We start from the raw sequence: 19,673 nt of genomic DNA, 5'->3' as shown, positions 1-19,673 counted from the left end.
TTTGTTTTTACTCTTTGATTAAATAATTTTTGGTAATGGCAACATCTTAGCGGAATGAAGTTGTCAACTCGCCAATGAAATATGACAATTTCATCAAATTCAAATGATAAACATAAAATTTTTAAATAATAATTATAACTATTGACCTTATTAAAAATTAAAAAATTGTAGTGAATTATTTAAAACGATACATTTAATCAGCGTTATCATATAAATTCCATAAAATTAGTTACTTCTAGTGAACTACACTAATGAAAAGTAAAAAGTGTTAAAAAGTGTCCTTTTTGATCAAGAAAAGTTACCATTTAAATTACATAATCTTATTTTACCTTTAGTTAACCAACTTGCCGGCTTTAAATACTAAAATGATTGAAATAAATCGAGTTTTAGTGTTATATGGTAGTCAAACATTTACAGCCCAAGAGATAGCTGAAAGAATATGGCGAAAAACTAAAGCACTTGGTTTTAGAGGTCCTGTTCAGGCCATGGACGATTACCCCATATCCCAATTAATTCATGAAAAGTTTGCTATCTTTGTAAGTTCAACTACAGGGCAAGGCGATGAGCCTGATAATATGAAGAAATTCTGGAAATTTCTATTGCGAAAAAACTTACCTGCAAACTCATTAAGAAATCTTAAATTCGGTGTGCTCGGACTAGGTGACTCATCATATGAGAAATTTAATTTTGTTGGTAAAAAACTTAACAAGAGATTAATACAATTGGGTGCAACACCATTGTTAGATGTTGGTAAGCATTTTTACTCTACAAGAAGTCATCAGTATCCACAAATCCTATAATATAGATTACTACAGACCAAAGAAGTAGTAAAACATGAGTTTATGGTTTCCACAATCCCACAACTACTGCTTTTAGATCGCTTCAGACAACCCAGCTAGGCGAGGTGGGTCATGTGAAGAACTCCAAAGTCAAGTATTAAAAACATCACAATCTTACTATACCATACAGCCAATCAGCATTTCTAGTGTTATGTTCTAGCATTTGTCAGTGGCTTCTTAACTGTACCAGCACATATTTTATACTAATTTTAATTTGTGTATATGCACTATATTAAATATTTCATAAATTTCAGGTCTATGTGATTATCAACATGATTTAGGTCATGACGCTGTACTAGAGCCATGGTTAGATAAGTTTTTTATTGAACTAAAGCAATATTTTCCCGAAATACAAATGGATGAATTAAATGACAATTTTATTCCTAAATGGAAAGTATCATTGATAAAGGATAAAGAGAATTTAAATAATATTGCTTATGAAGATATTTATTTTGCGAATGGACAAAAAAATGCTTACTTAGAACCAAAGTTCCTAACAGTAGAGAAAAATGTAAGGACAACGCATGAGACACATTTTCAGGTATGTTTTCTTTTTAAAAAAATTTAATTAAGAATAAAACTTAAAAATGTTGCCAGTACCAACTTGTATACAACTAGCAACCCTTCCTTGAACCTGAAATTTTTCTACATATTTTCAGGATGTCAGATTAATCACATTCAGATCAAATAATGATAATAAATTAGATTTTAAGCCTGGTGATATATTCAATATAAGGCCAAGAAACTCTAAGGAAGATATAGATGATTTGTTTACCATATTTCAATCGCATGGTATAGATATAAAACATTATTATAAGCTTTTAGTAGAAGAATATCATGATGGTAAGTCGAAACATGTCTTATTTAATTTAAATATAATTTTTTTCAAATGCACGATACGTGTATTGACATAATTTCGTTGAAATGCGAATAGAATAAAAGTTTTGAGACTTTCAAAATAAATAAATAAAAAAACTTGTTATTTTCATTATGGCAATATTAAGTACGAAAAAATGTCAATGTCAATCAACACGTGTTGTTGACATGCTGCAGCGCGTCCGGAAAATGTCATTTTATAAAAATACAAATAAGCTGTAGTTTTCTTAGAAATATTTCATTCGCGTTGTAAATAAAAAAATAACTACAATGTTGCGAAGACAGGCGCGTTTGCGCCGCGAATACTTATATAGAAAATCAGTTGAAAACAAACAAAAAAGTATACAAGCGAAAAAAGATCAATTGAAAAGAAGTTTGGAAGAAAACATTCCGATTCATGGTGATTTAAGAAAAGAAGCCCTCTCTTTACAAAAGAGAATAGAATTTGAAGATAAAGGTAAGTTTGCGTACTTTAAATTATTATAGTATGTTTGTTTTCTAACCTCAAAATCGTATACCATTTTAAAGAATAAATTATAAATATTTACATAACTTTTTATTTTTACTCCAATCTACCTGAAAAAAATGCATAATAATGTGTTTTCTGTATATAAAATAGGTATCTTTTATTTCTAAATCTTTAATTATATATGTTTGTAATTCAGGACCAGAAAAAGCAGCAGTAATCGGAGGTTTTAGCGGTGGAGCGAATACTGCTAATTCACAAGATGATGAGTACAGATACGCCGGGGTTGAAGACCCAAAGATCATGATTACCACATCTAGAGAACCTAGCGCTAGGCTAAAAATGTTTGTGAAGGAACTCAGGTTAGATTAAATTATTAATATAGATTATTTTATTAAATTTATCATTCTGGAAGTCGTGGGGAGAGTCCAAGGGACCGCAATATTTATCTTGCTTATAGAAGTCTCTCTAAGCAAAGGTTCGCGCTTGTGAAAGTTGTCTGTCAGGACCTAATGACTCACTTATGTTAGTTTAACTGTAATGTATTTACTTGCATGTTATTTCGGTAAACTTAGCATAATATTGTAATATACAACTAGTAACACACAAAATGCTTAAGTATCAGATGATACTAGATGCTGTTGTCTTTTGCTGTAAGTTCTTCTAAGTTTAATATTTTTTATATCATAAAGTGGCAAACAAGCAAGTGGCCACCTGAAATCGATGAAATAGCGAAGTGACCGTTGCCCATAGACATACGCAATTGCACATGCATTGCCTACATTTAATCAATGGAGAAGGGGATGCACAGAAACAATATTTTCCCTTCCCATGCATCAAGTAGACCGGTAGTAGAGTCTGCAGCACAATTAACTACAACCACACAGAAGGCATGTGCGAAGTGATAGATAAGTTTAACTCGTAGTTACTAATTATTATGATTATTTCAGATTAATCTTTCCGAACAGTCAGCGTATGAATCGTGGTGGTTATGAGATGTCTCAATTGATACATGCCTGCAGAGCTAATGATGTGACTGATTTTATTGTTGTTCATGAACATAGAGGTGTACCTGATAGTTTGGTGAGTTTATTGTTCAGTGTGTCTTACAATGTACAGTTATAAACTCATCCTGCAATGTCAGAAATGCAAAGAGTACTAAATGTATTAAGCAACATTAAGCCCAGTATGTTTGGTCAAATGAAAATTAAAATTTAATGTTTGGTGTCTTACTTCTTACTAATATTATAAATGTGAATGTTTAGATAGATGGATGTTTGTTTGAAGATATTTCGGAAACCGCTCAATGGATCTTGATGAAATTTGGCATGGAAGAACCCATAGTGTAATTATTAAGTTTCTTTATCAATTTCGCGCGGATAGAATCGCAGCTAAATAGTATATCATCAACCTAGTTTTTTGGCTGAAAGTCAATGTTTCATGAGGATATTTTTATATCTGTTGCTTTTTACCCTCCGTAAAGTAACTGTGTGACCAATTTTTTATATCTGACTAGCTGTCGCCCTCGACTTAGTCCGTGCGGAATTAAATACAAACTTAATTAGTAGACTATGTGGTACACACATCCATTCATACATCGAAATTTGTATTTATGATATGAAAAATATTTTTCCTTGTATTACAGGTAATATGTCACCTACCATACGGTCCTACCGCGTCATTTACATTGTCCGGAGTGGTGATGCGTCATGATATACCAGACATTGGTCCCATGAGTGAACAGTACCCACATCTTATATTCCACAATTTTAAGAGCGACCTCGGTAAGTTAATTATTTAATTACATCTTTCATCGGCTCTCTATCCACACTGAGGGGCTCGGAGCCTATCCTAAGATAGTAACTAGGCCATAGTCAGCTCAGACCCAGTGAGGTGCCTTCACACATATCACGATGTTTTCCTTGACCATAAGAATGTTGGATAAATGAACATATATAAATCGAAAACACGTTACATGGCAGGATTTGAACCCGGACCTGCAGATTGCAAGTCAACTGCCTTTTAATTCTTAGGCAGCTGTAATAGTTTGAAAATTCTGGTATTTTAACACATTCAGTGTCATTAGCTTGTGTTGTGAATTCATTAAATTTATATTGGCATTGAGTGTGTTAACTTTTCTTTTTAGGTTTGAGAACTATGAGTATTTTGAAGTATTTGTTCCCGGTGCCTAAAGCAGATTCAAAACGAGTTATTACATTTGCTAATAATGATGATTATATTTGTTTTAGACAACATACATACAAAAAGGTATTTTATTTATATCTTTATATATATAATTCTTCTGTGAGTGTGTATGTCACTGAACTTCTCTCAAACGACTGGACCGATTTTGATGAAATTTTTTGTGTGTGTTCAAGGGGATCTAGGAATGGTTTAGATTCACAATTTTGTCAGCTGGACAATGTTTTTTTATTTAATTTTTAATTTATTAGTAGTTGTTGATTTTGGAATGTTTTACATTGGATCCGACAGACGGCGCTAACATCGCAGTGACAAATTGTCAGACAACTTCTGTCGGGTCCGCTAGTAATAATATAAAAAAGTATCACATAGGTTTTGTAACTATTGCATTTATGATATTGTCGTAAAATGACAAACCAACCTCTAATATTTGGTTCTTAAGTTTGGATAAAATTGCTTTGAGGTACTTACTATATTACTAATGTTATAAATGTGATTGTTTGGATGGATGGATGTTTGTTAGAAGATATCTCCAAAACAGCTGCATGGATCTTGAAGAAATTAAACATAGATGTATAGATGGCTACTAATTAAGGTTTTTTTTTAATTAATTAAACTGAATTTTACACCAATGTACGCTTTATTTTAATATATATATTTTTTTTATTTTTAGGCGGGTAAAGAAATAGAGTTAACTGAAATAGGTCCTCGTTTCCAAATGAAGTTGTATGAGATAAAACTAGGCACGTTAGAAGCCCTGGACGCGGCTGACACGGAGTGGGCCCTTCGCCCCTACATGAACACTGCAGCTAAACGAAGATTCCTCAGTGATGAGGACGGCTGGCAGGAGGAACAATAAAATATTTGACATGATAATGTTTTTTTTTAATTTTAATAAAAGACCATAGAGTAGTTGGCGCCAAGCTTAAGCTGTCATCTGTCAAAAATTTTTATACGTCATTCAGTGATTTAAAAAATAAATTCTATTAAGCAATTTGTGAACTGCCTTAACAATTTTATTTTTTTGATTTTTCGATTGATTTGATGAATTTATTATTAAGGTAAAACGATGTGCTCACTGACATAGCTTTATTGGAACTAGAAAAGACAGACTTTAACAGTGGAAGAGCCCGCTTTAATATGTTCGCACGAATTATCCCGGTTCGCCCGGTGAAATACCACGAGCACACAGAAGACAGGCGTGAAGTGGAAGCTATTCCAACTACAGTCTGATGAGTGTGCGTCCCGGAGGCCTAATTTAGTCCTCTTTCCCTTCCCATCCTTTTCTTTATAAGGAAAGGATGGGAAGTGGACTTTACGGATGAGAGGATGCATGGAAAGGGAAGATATTTTCTTTCTGTGCATCCTCTCGTCGGTCGATTAAAGGTAGGCAGCGCATATGCATTTGCGTATGTCTATGGGCAGCAGTCACTTCGCTATTTCAGCGATTTCAGGTGGCTGCTCGCTCGTTTGCCACCTTTTGATATAAAAAAAAAACTTAAAAAATATACCATAGACTAACTTGATGTGTTTTATAATTACAAAGTTACTTTTATATTACAAGCAGAATTGCAGAATGGCGCTAAAGTGACAGTTAGTTACAGTATACACAGTACTTTGTATATAAAGTGTTTTGTTTTTTATCTGTGCTATATTAATTGTTACTTTTGATTTGAGATTGAGATTTGACATCAATTTTTCTCTTCGTTTATTGACCATAGGATTTTTTTTGACTTGAATCGAACATGGTTCAGAAAATTGTAAGCGTCAAACGAAACGACACTATACAAATATTTCCCGTTGGAGCGATCAAATACATAAAATCCTTAAGCCCAAACTTATTTTGTCTACTGCCCACTTTGAGAATAAATATTTTTTAACAAGTTGTTGTTGACAGTCGAGACCTCATGCAGTCGTAGTCTAAAAGGGCCCCCTAGCTAGACCTTAACGCTTGTAACAAACCAATGAGGTTTATTTAGCGTTAAATATATGTTTATTTGTATTCAAAATTGTATTGTCAAATAAATAAAAAAAAAAGCTAAATAAAATTACAAATCACCCCCCAGGCCTCTACACAACGCCCCTAGTTTTTTCTGGGTCTCTTACCGCCCTTGAGACCTGCAGCACCCACAAGGGCGCGTTATCGCCCACTTTGGGAAAGACTGCTTTAGCCCAATGGGAAAGAAACTTTATTTATCCTATTAATTGGTATACCGACACAGGTAAGATCCCGTAGCCTCGCTTCCCTATAGGATGGCCACTGATGGGGTTTTAGTGGGTAAAACTACACATAACCTTGTCTCCCTCCCACAAGCAGGCTGTCTTTATTAAAATCCCTCCCCCCCCTAACTGATACAAAAGAGGCCGATTCGATTCGTGGTTATGAATGTTTTTTTTTAATGTATAGTCTTAAAATATAGTCTTTATTTAATTCTAGATATGCCTGTGCCAGATTTCTTGCAAGAACCTCTCACGTTGTACGAAATAGCAGAACAGTATTGGGATTTGAGAGCGTATCCTACACAATACGTCTTCTCTCTTCTAGCATTAGTGTCGCAAGATAAGTTGGAAAGAGACAAATGTATAGAACTCAGTTCAGCTGCGGGACAAGAGGAGTGGTTAAATTATTGTAGAAGGCCACGTAGGACTATTTTAGAGGTTAGAGTAATCCACACTTTGGAGTTAAACTTATTTTTTTTCTGGCCAAACTAACAAGAAAGAGACAAGATTGTTTTCGTTTTAAATTACCCTGAAACTATGGTTTTTTTGTGAATAACTATCCTTATTCAACTTAAACGAAATTATATCTAAATTTATAAATGCGAATGTTTAGATGGATGGATGTTTGCGTAAATGTATCTCCAGATCGGCTGCATAAATGTCGCTGAAATATGGCATAGTCTGGAAGAACACAGGCTACCGATTAAGTTTTTTTATTTCCGTGAAAACGTAGTCACGAGCGACGGCTAGTGCTTAACAAAAGGAGATAAACTCAAAAACTACTGGGCCGATTTAAAAAATTCTTCCACCAACAGATAGCTACGTTATTACTGAGTAACATAGGCTTTATTTATTACTATTTTTTTTTAATTTCGGACGAAATCATGTGCTAAAACTAGTATGTAGATATAACTTAATATAAATAAAGAATTAATCAGTTTCCTTATTCTAGGTGTTTCACGATTTCCACAAATCGACATCTAAATTAACCATAGACATTTTATTCGAATTATTCTCGACCATAAAGCCGCGTTCTTTTTCTATAGCAAGTAGTGCGTTGTTTTCTAATGGAATTAATTTCGATCTACTTGTGGCTGTTGTTAAATATAACACAAAATTAAAAAAACCAAGACTCGGTCTGACGTCTAATTGGTTAAAAGATTTACAAGTGGACGATAATGTCTATGGTTGGATTAAAAATGGCACTTTTAAATTTCCTAAGGAGGTAAGTTAGTGTTCTTTACATTATGGTCTATACCAGTGGTTCCAAAAGCTATTTTGTCTACTGCTCTCTTTCTTTTTCTTTCAATATACTAAATCAATTTTATCTTTACAAAACTAACCACAGACTAATTTCAATAGGCATGTTTATATCATTAATTTAAACACTGAAATATTCCAAAATATTTTTTTTATATCACAAGGTGGCAAACAAGTGAGCGGCCACCTGAAATCGCTGAAATAGCGAAGTGACCGTTGCCCATAGACATACGCAATTGCATATGCGTAGCCTACCTTTAATCGACGGAGGAGAGGATGCACAGAAAGAAAATATATTCCCTTTCCATGCATCCTCTCATCCGGAAAGTCCACTTCCACTTCCCATCCTTTCCTAATAAGAAAAAGGGTGAGAAGGGAAAGAGGACTTCATCAGCCCTCCGGGACGCAAATAGATCAATCCAAAGACGCAAATAGTCATAAATCCATAGACAATAAATATTATTGTCAGCCAATGACATGTGTATTATATAATTTCTCTTTCCCATTGAAATCGACTGCATATGCGATTTTGTATATTGTCTTAAAAGTGTACTGTGGACTTGATAATGTACTTCAGTCTTAATAGTGGACTTTGGTCAAGAAAATTTGGTCGTTGACTTTGACTACAGTTAAAGACCGTAAAAAAATAATTTATATTCTTCTTCTTCAAATGTCTTCTCCATACATCTCTATCAGCCGTCATATCCGAGTCTACCCCCTTCTTGAGACAGAAATGTCTATAAAACATATCGTCATCCCTTTCATTATCTTTGACATAACAAAATAATATGTTTTAAACAAAGGTTTTAGTCTCAGAAACCCACGATAAAACGCGAGTCACAATATTTAAACATTAACATTTTGTGCGTCCCGGAAGCCTAATTTAGTCCTCTTTCCCTTCCCACCCTTTTTATCAAAGGATAGAAAGTGGAAATGCCCTTTCCGGATGAGAGGATGCATGAAAGGGGAAGATATTTTCTTTCTGTGCATCCTCTCCTCCGTCGATGAAAGGTAGGCAACGCATATGCAATTACGTAAGTCTATGGGCAACGGTCACTTCGCTATTTCAGCTATTTCAGGTTTGCCACCTTATGATAAACAAAAACAAATGAACAATCAAGATATCAAGACATGTCAGATCTATTTGCTGAAAACAAAATTGTCTATGTTTCCAGAATATTCCACAAATCCTAATAGGTCCAGGTACAGGATTAGCGCCATTCAGAAGTCTCTTACAGGAAAGAGTGTCACAGAATTTAGCATCAAAAGAAATATACCATTTGTTCTTCGGCTGTCGATACAAAGATAAGGATTTCCATTGTAAAGAAGAGTTGGAACAAATGGTGGAAGACGGGAAATTGAGCTTGTATTGTGCGTTCTCTAGAGATCAAGACAATAAAATGTAAGTATATGATAAGTTCTCTAACCATTGGTTTCTGAGACAAAAATCTCTGTATAAAATATATCGGCATCCTTCTCGACAAATCAAATATATAAAAATTTGGTTTTAAGGGATGCTAGTGTCAGAAACCCACATTAAGTTTAGTAAATCAAAAATAAAACTTAACTTTTTGACTAATTTTAAATACATAAAAATTAATTGGTGTTCGTTAGTCTCGCTAAGACTCGAGAACTGCTGAACGTATTTATTCATCTTGGTTTTAAAATGTTCGTAGAGTTCTAGGGAAGGTTTATTAAAAGTTTTTTTTTCATTCAACGCTGACGAAGTCGCGGGCGACAGCTAGCTTTTTCAAAATTTTTGTCTATTTTTTTTTCTAGATACGTGCAACACAAAATATCCGAACATGGTAATAATCTATGGAAGCTGATAAAAGATGGCGGCTATATATTTATATCTGGCAACTCAAAGAACATGCCGGATAACGTCAGGGATGCTTTTAAAGATGTTTTCTGTGAAATCGGAGGTTTAAATGAAAATGAATCTAAAGATATGTTACAAATGTTAGAAAAATCTGGTAAATTACAAATGGAGACCTGGTGATATATAACATTTTTTTTAATACTATTTGTATAAAATTATCACTGAAAAAATATAATTTTACTGTGATTTTTGTTACAAAAATAAATGTAATTTATTAAATAACAATTATTTTATTTATATAATACTAGCTGTCACCCGCGACTTCGTTCGCGAGGAAATAAAATAACGTAATAAGTAGACTATGTGTTCTTCCAAACTATGTTCTACATCTATGACAAATTTTAGCAAGATCTATGCAACTGTTCTGGAGATATTTTCAAACAAACATCCATCCATATCCATCTAAATATTCGCACTTATAATAAGTAACAGATTAAATAAAACATAGATTTTTATTTTAATTTTTGTAGCATTGCAACACTGTACACTTTTAGGAAAGGAAAGAAAACAATAAAATATTGTCAAAAATTTATATTTAATATAAAACTAATGGGGTAGTCTCAACCCATGCATGCAACTAAATATCCACATTCCGGGGTAGACAAGTTGTAAAGGCTACCCATTGCCTGCTAGTATGTATAAGATTCAAACTTTATGCCTGCTTGTTTTACGTTCGTAGCTTTATGTACTAGAAGGACCAATTTCATGTGAAGACAAGCTTATAAGATCGAATTTAGTCAGGATATTAAAAAGTAAGTCAGTTTTAGCCTAAACTTTCCAGTAGTGTATTAGTTGAATTGTCAAAATTTTATGAAACTGACTTTTTACAATAATGACCATCCGTTTAAGTCCAAAGTTTGACAGCTAACCTTTGTCGGTCTGTCAAAGTCAAATTGTCAAGATCCTTGTTGTACTATATTTGTGTCTTAGTATTTTTGATGACATTTTTGTGCTTAAGTAGGTTTTAAATTTGTCCGTCACCGGGCCAAGCATTGTTTGACTAATTTCACATTTTTCTAAATATTGACACAATTTCTTGTATACACAATTCACATTTTCATTTATTTCAAAACCTATTGCCGCTTAATTTCTTCCAATTGTGAACACACACTATCCCGGTCTTCTATACATCTTGTGTGATATAGCAAGCCAGCATAAAGTTTGCATATAACTATATCTAGTTATTAGGCAGTCCCCATAACTTGAGATTGCCAGCGTCTCGCTTGCGCTCCGGTGGCTCCTTGTCTTCACATGCAAAGGCCACCAGATAGCGGCTTGGATGCCATGCCACTGTGAATGTGGCTGCCTGAACTGGGATCTCTGCTACCTTCTCACCTGGGAAACAAAACAAAAATAATTTTTATACTGCCCCTTATTAAATTAGAAAATCCCAATCGGTCAATTCGTTTAGGTTTATTACTACTATTATAAATGCGAATGTTTGGATGGATGGATGTCTGTTTGTTACAAGGTATCACTGGATCAGCTCAATAGTTTTTGATGAAATTTGGCATACATAGAACATAATCTGGAAGAACACATTGGCTACTTATTAGGATTTTTTTTATTCGGCGCACGAAGCCACGGGCGACAACTAGTAATAAATAAAATCAACAGCAAACAAAGCATATAAAAGATAAAATTTATGACAAAAGCAAATAAATACTAATTATAGTGAACTAGCAACACTGAATGTATTGAATGAAATTAGCAAATCCATTAACTGACCTGTCTCCGTGTCTCCAATGTCAATAACATGGTCCTCACTAGCGGAGGCCAGTAGACGACCATCAAAACTGAATGACAATGTGCGCACCGGCCATTCTAACCTAAAAACATATTATTGTTCTACTTCTATACACTAATATTATAAGGAGAAAACATTTGTAAGTTTATATGTAACAAATAAACTCAAAAACTACTGGACAGATACTAATAATTCTATTGCTATTAGAAAGCTATTTTATTGCCGAGTAACATATGCTATATTTGTGTTGAACATTTTGTTTAATATCGTCCAAATGACACGGGTAAAACTTTTATTTCTTAATATAGGAACTTTTAAACAATAGATCACAATTTAACTTCGATTGCAATTAAGTTAAAAGCTAAATAAAAATTTAATATTAAACAACAATCATTCATAAAAATTCAAGATCAATTATTTAGCTATAAAACGTAACTCACCTAGAGAAGACTCTCAGACAGGCCAATTCCTGTACATGCCAGAGTGACACAAGGGCATCAGCGGAGCCTGTAGCGAAGTACCGGCCTGTAGGGTCATGCTCAATACATATACAAGTGCCTGGATGAGCCTTTAACACTGTCTGGAGGTGGAGACCAGGATACCTGAACATGAGAACAGTAAACGGCATTTGAGTTACGAAATGTGACATACAAAACTTTTTAACTATTTTCTTATGTTAAGACTGTCGTTATTTACTGAAACTTCCATATAATATATAAATTAGTAAATATGTATTATGCTATACAAATTTTGGACCTAATTTAAAAGTGTCAGATGACAGTGTCGGCGTTGGTTAAGCACTTGATTTATTACTACAGGTCCTGGGTTCAAATCCCGCCATGTACCAATGTGTTTTACAATTTCCATATGTACATTTATCCAACATTCTTACTGTGAAGGAAAACATTGTGTAACCTATACATATCTATAAAGAAATTTAAAGATATGTGAAGTCAACCTGCACTGGGCGTAGTTGACTATGGCCTAGTCACCTTTAACTTAGTGTAGGCTCTGAACCCCTCGGTGGCGACGTATAATGAGCTGATAATAATGTTATTCTCTTTACTTAAATGAAACATAAAAAAATATTAATTTTACAACTTACGTCATAATATGTACACAGCCCAGTCCATTGGTGAGATAGAAGAGATCAGAGTCATTGTTCCAAGAGATTTCGTTTACTTCAAAGTTAAACTGCTCCTCGGTCACCTTAACACAAAGGATATATTACATCTTACTAATATTATAAATGTGAATGTTTAGATCAGTGGATCCCAAACTTATTTTGTCTACTGCCCACTTTGAGAATAAATATTTTTTTAGCGCCCCCATATTTTCACAAGTCATGTCTAAGAGGCCTTCTAGCTAAATAAAATTACAAATCACCCCCAGGCCTATACACAACGCCCCCATTTTCTTTCTGGGTCTCTTACCCCCCTTGAGACCTGCATCACCCACTTTGGGAAAGACTGGTTTAGATGGATGGATGTTCGTTTGAAGGTATCTTTCGAACAGCTGCACAGATCTCATTGAAATTTGACATGTGAGTAGATTGTAGATGTAGAACAAAGTCTGGAAGACCACAGAAGATACTCAAATTTTTTTTTACTTTTACATGGATAGAATTGTGGTCAACAGCCAGTATGGGTAATACTTACCACCTTGTAAGTTCGTGTATCTATAAATGAGACAAGATCTTCCTTGTTGCCAACTGCTATAGTACTACCATTGGGAGACCACGCTATGTTTATATTCTCACCCTTTGTTGATATACTGGCCGCACATTTGTGTGATCTGGAGGATAAAACAATATGGATGTTAAAAAATATATAGAACAAAAAAAATACATAGGAAAATGTACATGGTTTTAGAAGAATTGTCTTCTTTCTTTATACATTACTTTAAATTAACATTAAGTTGAGGAAGAAAAAGAATTTTACATGTTTCATGTAAGAATTTAGTAAAGTTAACAAATCAAAGTACTAAATCACATTCTTGCAAGTACTTATATATATATATATATATATATATATATATCATTTCATCTCTCTTTTGCCTAAGATAACATGTTTAGTGAATATGTGGTAGAACCCAGGGAGGTTAAAATTAATTATCGTTTTTTAGTATTTACCCTATATTTAATATTTACCTGGTATCCCATATCCTAACAGATTTGTCACCACTGGCTGTGCTGAGGAGGTCCGCATGCGAGGCGTGCCAACACAACTGGTCTACAGACCCTGTGTGACCTTTGAATACAAAATCCTGGACCTGGTCACAGATTTACAATATAAATAACCTATATTTCAAATATACATTTTAAAAGTAGATAACTAAGAGGTCACTTACCAATTTGCTTTTTTCCAAATTAAATATAGCTACGCTTTTATCAAAGGACCCGGAGGCAAGTCTTCTTCCATCACACGACCAACCAACGGAATGAACTTTTGATGTATGCGCTATATATTCTCTAACGACATTATGTGAAGCAAAATAACTTCGCAGTTCTGCTAAATCCTCTATCGGAGTTTGTGTCTGTTTAGGATCTCTCATTTTAATTAACTTTATAAATCCATATTAATCCAAATAAACAAAACAAACCAACTTTGAAACAACGCTTTGACAGTTGAAACTTGTTATGTTGACAGTGACAGGACGAATAGCATGCTGTTTTTAAGCACAGATCCAATAAATAAAACCACAGATAAGTCTGATTTTTTCAGGTTTACGAACGGAACAAGAGAAAGTTCTCTCCCCTTCTTGTTTATTCCCTGCCCTTCTCCTTTGTCGATAAACTTCCCTCATCTTTTCACGCCAACTCACCCATACTTTTAGTCGGGCAAGAAGGTAACAAGAATGATTTAGCAAAAATGAGTAGTATGGCCAGAAATAAAAAGATTTAAATTTAATTTAATTTAATGTTCAATACACGCTTATTCAATGTATTTTCGCCGCCACACTTTAATTTGGGTTAGAAAATAGAGTGGTGGTGACATCCACATAGTGATGATGAAGACCACGTGTAACAATTTTTCCTGCAAAAAAGGTTTTAACTTTATTCGCATATTGTATAAGAAAATTAATTGTATTGTAGGAAATCTATTGAAAACACGGAGTCTTTTCTACTGTATTTTTACAAGATTACTTCTTTCAAGTTTCTAAGGATGTTTAGTCATATTTCTTACCGCATTTGAACATTTCACTCTTGGCGGAACAGAAATTACGTGCCCAACTTGAGTCCACGTACGTTTTGGCACAATAAAATAATTTTTACTCATACGTAATACACTCGAAATGTTATTCACAAACATTTTGAATAATGTTTTGAATTTATTGACATTGATTTACAACGTCAACGGATAAAATATGCGAATAATTTATTTGAATATGGAATGTTCTATTTGTTTTTTAAAACCTATTAAACTTTTTGAACCTGCTGATTTTTCTTCAACTTATTTCCCGCCATCGCACTGGTCCCAGGAAAGGGGATACAGTTGGAACATTTTCGAGACAAATGTCGATTATGAAATAAAATATCAAGTTGTAAATAAAAAAAATATAAATATATTCAGGTAATAAATTACGTATATTTAACACTTATATTAATACTACTACTATATACTACTAAATAATTAATACATAATTAAGAATTAAAAGAATCACAAAACATTTTAAGTCTGTAGTTTTCTGTCAGCCAGTATTTTTCAGGAACTTCGCTTTAAGGCAGTAAAAAAAAGTAATTTTTACCTTAATTTCATTCATAGGTTACTTCCATACAATATTTGAACAAATTTATTTTCTCAAAAATCACAGTTATGCCAACATAAAATATTATAATACATTTAAAAACAATAAAAGGTTCATACTTTGAATACAACGTCATCTGTGTATTTTTTTTAATTTTCCAAAAATCATTTTTTCCAAATTTTGCATATCTTTATAAAGATGGTATGTCGAACAACCTATAATATTTGCACATTCGTTTAAAACGAAACAAAAACTGGCGGGAAATTGTTCTTTTAATTCCGAATCGAATTTTAAATACGCATGTGAATATCTTGAGATACAATCATTCTTGTAAAAACGTAACCAATAGTTGAATTTATTAATTTGAGTTGAATCATTAATTAAATGTGGAAAATAATCTTTATTATCTTCATGTTGCTTTAGTTCATCGCAACTGTCATCTGATAAACATAAACTGAATTTATTTTTTCTCAAAGCTGTAACTGGTTCATCCAAATTATCTATTTCTTTAGTAGATTTTTCAATTTTGTTTAAAATTATTTCATCGATTACAGGATCTTTATCTATAACGAGAGATTCGTCAACCTCTATATCATTTAATTTAATATACAATTGGCTAATATCGTGAGTTTTAGCATCGAAATCTGGATCTTCTTTATTCAAATTATCATTCAAATCTTCATTCTGCTCAATATTAGTTGAATTCAAATTATCTGTGCTATTATTTTCTTCAATATTTCCTGTATTTACTAAATGATCTGTTATGTTTGTTTGTTCATGATATAAATCATCGCTAACATTATTGGTTAAATGTTCATTTGTCACATCGAGGTTATTTTCCTGTCTTTCAAAAGCATCTTTAACTCTCTCTGTCACTTTAGTTAATATATCAGTTTCTATATGACTATAATATGAACCAATCATATTGTTTATTTTCTGTTTAATATCAACAGTTCTTATTCTACGTTTTCTAGGCAAACTTTCGGTAATTTCTGTTTTTTCGGCTTTACGTTTTCTTGGCCTTGGTACGTAGTCTTTTGGGAGTTTGATTTTGTATTTTTTTAATGCTAAAGCAATTAATTCATTTATAATTGCTTCTTTATTAAAATTATTCTCATCGATATTTAATTCAGTTTCATCGAATGTATTTAATTGTCCCATACTGTGATTTAATTCTTCAATATTTAAATTTGGTTGTTCGTCTGTGATTGATTTGTCATCTTTTAATAAAAAATCAAAATTGTCATCAAATATGTTAATACCTTCTTGTTCCTCTTCGAAACATTCAAATTTTATATCTTCTTGTTTAATATCTTCGATTTTAACATCAGTTTCATTCATACTTGATTCAAAGACTTTTGAATCTATAGTTTTATCGTTTATATGCTCTAAAGTAGGTTGTTTTGTTTTCAACCAATTTTTATTTTCACAATTCCTAACGAAAACCATAGTATTATCAGATCTTTTTACATCTATATTTCTATCTAAATCTGATTGAATTTTTATATTTAATTCATTAATACCTGTTATAATATTTTCATTTAAATTGATAAGTTTAATATTTTCAGTTGCATATTTAAGATTGTATTGTGTAAAATCTTCACTTAGTAATAATCTTATTTCATCATTAGGAACTATATTTAATATAATATTGGTGTAGGTAGACATTGGTGTTAAAGAAGGTGGAAATTCACTTTTAGGTATAACATTCATGTTATTTTGGTATGGTATTTTGTTTAATATATCCATTGTCACTTCGTCTCGTAACTTTATATGCCTTTTCTTTCTTTCACCTAAATGTTCCATTAAAATGAAATCATTAACTTCTAAATTATAATGTCTTGCCATTGGTAAATAATATTGACATATTAAAATCTTTCTGAATTGTAAAAAACGTGTCCATTCGTCAAATGAAAACAATCTTTCCGTTGATTCAGTGTACATACCTATTTTGTATGATTTCAAATGATTTTCTTTATTATTAATTTGATTAATTACATTTGATGTTTGAATTTCATAAGCACCGTCTAATCCGAAGCACATTTTGAGAGCTAATAATATATAAGACATAGCAATCGTCTCATAATCAGGTATACGTACCATTTTTTTAATTGTTATTTTATTTATTTTAAATTTATAAGGTTGATACAGTAATAAAGAATATACTAAATTCTTAAAATCATTAGGTAAACATAGTTCTTTAATATATGTATTTATCATTTTATTAAAATCAGGTAAAATAGGATAACCAAGATCTAAAACTTTAACACAAGTTAATGCATAATGCAATATTGTGTTCGATTTATAATCACATTTGCACTGACAAAAGTTTTTCCAACAAGGTATTAGATTTGTTTCGATTTCTTTTGGTACGAACTTCGTACATTTAAATAAACTTAATCTATCTTCTTTTATATATCTGAATAAATGTGATAATTGTATTGAACATTTATCAAAATTTAATGCTAAATATAATATAGCTAGTAATAATCCTTTTGTAATTATTGCAATGTTTTTTATATATTTTGCGGGTATATTATTGTTATCGTCATCAGAATCTGAGCTAGTAGTACCATCTAAAGAGTCCGGACTCTTAGATCTTTTACGTCTCTTTGTTGTGTTATCTTCAATTTTACTCTGGGTCCTGAAATATACAAAGAATCTTTCTAATTAAGACTTTTTAAGGAAATATCCAAAAATATCCGACATCACAGGGGACCGCAAATCTGGCAGCTACCTCGGACAAATTAGTTTAGCTATCCAAAGGGGGAACACTGCTAGTGTCTTCAGAACCTTGCCTAAAGGGACTCCTTTTAATGATATATTTTAGTAAATTATGCGTTTTTAATATTTTATTTAATAATAGATTTAAGACTATTCATTAGATTCGTTGTTAGTTTATTTCAGAAGTAATATTTAATATAACATAGTGCTACTATACTTACTAATGTTATAAATGCAAATGTTTGGAACGATAAATGTTTGTTAGAAGGTATCTCCAGAATGGCTTAAAGGAATTTGATGAAATTTGACACAGATGAAGTACGTAGTCTGGAAGAACACATAGGCTACTTTTTTTTGCTATGTATATATGCAATATGCTCTTATACATGTATTTAAAGAGTGAAACTGTTAATTATGTACACAATCTAAATTTTTAAGTCATAAATATTTTTTTTAACTGAAATAAGCAATGCTTTTCCTAGGAAACTTAGTTTTCAAGACTTCTATTCTGGGATTCAAACCCACAACCTCACAATCTGTAGTCCAAATTGTGTAACCATTACACTATAAGTGTCTTTACAGTTTTAACAAAAAGTACTTACTCTAAATTTTCTTTCTCTTCCTCATCTTTCTCTTGAAATTTCTTCATATACCGTGTCCAAATCCAGAGTACTTTAGTCTTGATACTCTGTTTAGCTCCAAGTTTGATTAACTCTTCAGTAAGGCCATAGAGTATGAAATTGTATGCATGCCATTTATACCATTCTGCACTCACTGGAATAAAAAAAAAAACAATTATTTTATTTCTATCTGTGCAACTACTAGATGATACAAAATTATAATTTTACAAAGACAAAAAGAAGCTGGAGGGCAAAAGGAAAAATCATATATTATTTACAAAGCTTAATGACATTGTAAACAAAGAAGCAGTCACTTCAAGTTGACAAAAACATGCAATCTCTTGTTGAAAACTGACAAATACATTTCTTGGGCGGTATTTTTTTCGTTTCTTAAACTAAATATGCACTAATAAGGAACACTTAACTACTCTGGGTGCGAACGAAAGAGTATAATATATATATATAACCTTATAACTTATCAGAAACATGTGAGTTAACCTTACTTTGGATTCCTTCTTTGATCATTATGGAAAACTTCTTTCCTGTTGCCAAAAGCTTTGTTCCATCCGCAAAAAATGATTCCCCGACAATCGTTTCTCGAACATTTACATCTTGGGTACCACATTCTACACAATAATAAAAACCATCTACTAAGTTTAAATCGGTGCTGCCGCACACACTACACGGTATATCGTTCATTTTCTAAGTAACTTAAATTAAGCTCTTATCGAAATCATAGTATATAAGAATAAATAACAATTTAAGTTACTTGGTTGATGCGTAAAATTAAAACACATGTTATTTGCCGGGTTTTTAATTCTTATCGTATGATGGACACATGATTTTGACATTGACGTTTTAAAATAAATTGCTATGCAAGCACATTGATACCATCACAAAAAAATGTGGATTTTACTTTTTATTTCAAAAGATGTAAAAAGTATTTATTTAAATAGTACCATCAGATTCATTTATTTCTCCTTAATTAGTTTAAAAAAATAAGTCATACAAATTTTTTGACTTTCTCAATCTGTTCTAAGACACATGACTTGTTGCTACTAGTCTCACTAACTACTGTTTTGGTAACTAT

General features: G+C 32.3%; 4 protein-coding genes across 5 annotated transcripts; 2 read left to right on the top strand and 2 right to left on the bottom strand.

Moving 5' to 3' along the window:
- The first annotated feature begins 145 nt into the window (after positions 1-145).
- On the top strand, positions 146-9,900 carry LOC106116413 (NADPH-dependent diflavin oxidoreductase 1). The gene is made up of 7 exons (XM_013310238.1): positions 146-750; positions 1,094-1,380; positions 1,499-1,682; positions 6,821-7,041; positions 7,556-7,828; positions 9,039-9,265; positions 9,643-9,900. The coding sequence occupies exons 1-7, from the start codon at positions 366-368 to the stop codon at positions 9,863-9,865; spliced, it is 1,800 nt and encodes a 599-aa protein (XP_013165692.1). The 5' UTR covers positions 146-365; the 3' UTR covers positions 9,866-9,900.
- Positions 1,810-5,259, top strand: LOC106116414 (U3 small nucleolar ribonucleoprotein protein IMP4). Its single transcript, XM_013310240.1, has 6 exons — positions 1,810-2,172; positions 2,381-2,543; positions 3,132-3,264; positions 3,827-3,965; positions 4,328-4,449; positions 5,057-5,259. The coding sequence occupies exons 1-6, from the start codon at positions 1,986-1,988 to the stop codon at positions 5,240-5,242; spliced, it is 930 nt and encodes a 309-aa protein (XP_013165694.1). The 5' UTR covers positions 1,810-1,985; the 3' UTR covers positions 5,243-5,259.
- Positions 9,901-10,261: 361 nt separating the features above from the next.
- On the bottom strand, positions 10,262-14,170 carry tex (THO complex 3 homolog tex). Of its 2 annotated transcripts, XM_013310318.1 has the most exons (8): positions 13,842-14,170; positions 13,642-13,763; positions 13,151-13,286; positions 12,598-12,701; positions 11,933-12,094; positions 11,474-11,574; positions 10,893-11,080; positions 10,262-10,805 (listed from the first exon to the last, which is right to left on the bottom strand). In XM_013310318.1, exons 1-7 carry the CDS (start codon positions 14,043-14,045, stop codon positions 10,923-10,925), a joined length of 987 nt encoding a protein of 328 aa, XP_013165772.1. In that variant the 5' UTR covers positions 14,046-14,170; the 3' UTR covers positions 10,262-10,805; positions 10,893-10,922. The 2 variants fall into 2 exon arrangements, with proteins under 2 accessions (XP_013165772.1, XP_013165771.1); XM_013310317.1 differs by having other exon boundaries at positions 10,262-11,080; positions 13,842-14,168.
- Positions 14,171-15,127: 957 nt separating this feature from the next.
- Positions 15,128-19,399, bottom strand: TAF1B (TATA box-binding protein-associated factor RNA polymerase I subunit B). Its single transcript, XM_013310320.1, has 3 exons — positions 19,087-19,399; positions 18,566-18,737; positions 15,128-17,883 (listed from the first exon to the last, which is right to left on the bottom strand). Exons 1-3 carry the CDS (start codon positions 19,280-19,282, stop codon positions 15,372-15,374), a joined length of 2,880 nt encoding a protein of 959 aa, XP_013165774.1. The 5' UTR covers positions 19,283-19,399; the 3' UTR covers positions 15,128-15,371.
- Between the last annotated feature and the right edge of the window lie 274 nt (positions 19,400-19,673).

Source organism: Papilio xuthus, unplaced genomic scaffold (assembly GCF_000836235.2).
Source record: "Papilio xuthus unplaced genomic scaffold, Pxut_1.1 DF827756.1, whole genome shotgun sequence".
NCBI classification, from domain to species: domain Eukaryota; kingdom Metazoa; phylum Arthropoda; class Insecta; order Lepidoptera; family Papilionidae; genus Papilio; species Papilio xuthus.
The sequence above is the reverse complement of the archived record's forward strand: the minus strand, read 5'-3'. Positions and strand labels throughout refer to the sequence as shown.

What these genes read in the sequence shown, in the direction of transcription:
- tex (XM_013310318.1), bottom strand. Translation starts at nt 14,045, where the DNA reads ATGAGAGATCCTAAACAGACACAAACTCCGATAGAGGATTTAGCAGAA. An exon ending in GGCTGTGTACATATTATGAC is followed by an intron (nt 12,095 to 12,597) that starts GTAAGTTGTAAA and finishes TCTCATGTTCAG; the next exon opens with GTATCCTGGTCTCCACCTCC. An exon ending in CATTGGAGACACGGAGACAG is followed by an intron (nt 11,081 to 11,473) that starts GTCAGTTAATGG and finishes TTTGTTTCCCAG; the next exon opens with GTGAGAAGGTAGCAGAGATC.
- LOC106116413 (XM_013310238.1), top strand. Translation starts at nt 366, where the DNA reads ATGATTGAAATAAATCGAGTTTTAGTGTTATATGGTAGTCAAACATTT. An exon ending in AGTAGAAGAATATCATGATG is followed by an intron (nt 1,683 to 6,820) that starts GTAAGTCGAAAC and finishes ATTTAATTCTAG; the next exon opens with ATATGCCTGTGCCAGATTTC. An exon ending in CTTTTAAATTTCCTAAGGAG is followed by an intron (nt 7,829 to 9,038) that starts GTAAGTTAGTGT and finishes CTATGTTTCCAG; the next exon opens with AATATTCCACAAATCCTAAT.
- TAF1B (XM_013310320.1), bottom strand. Translation starts at nt 19,282, where the DNA reads ATGAACGATATACCGTGTAGTGTGTGCGGCAGCACCGATTTAAACTTA. An exon ending in GATCAAAGAAGGAATCCAAA is followed by an intron (nt 18,738 to 19,086) that starts GTAAGGTTAACT and finishes TTTTTATTCCAG; the next exon opens with TGAGTGCAGAATGGTATAAA. An exon ending in GAAGAGAAAGAAAATTTAGA is followed by an intron (nt 17,884 to 18,565) that starts GTAAGTACTTTT and finishes TGTATATTTCAG; the next exon opens with GACCCAGAGTAAAATTGAAG.
- LOC106116414 (XM_013310240.1), top strand. Translation starts at nt 1,986, where the DNA reads ATGTTGCGAAGACAGGCGCGTTTGCGCCGCGAATACTTATATAGAAAA. An exon ending in ATGTTTGTGAAGGAACTCAG is followed by an intron (nt 2,544 to 3,131) that starts GTTAGATTAAAT and finishes TGATTATTTCAG; the next exon opens with ATTAATCTTTCCGAACAGTC. An exon ending in CAATTTTAAGAGCGACCTCG is followed by an intron (nt 3,966 to 4,327) that starts GTAAGTTAATTA and finishes TTTTCTTTTTAG; the next exon opens with GTTTGAGAACTATGAGTATT.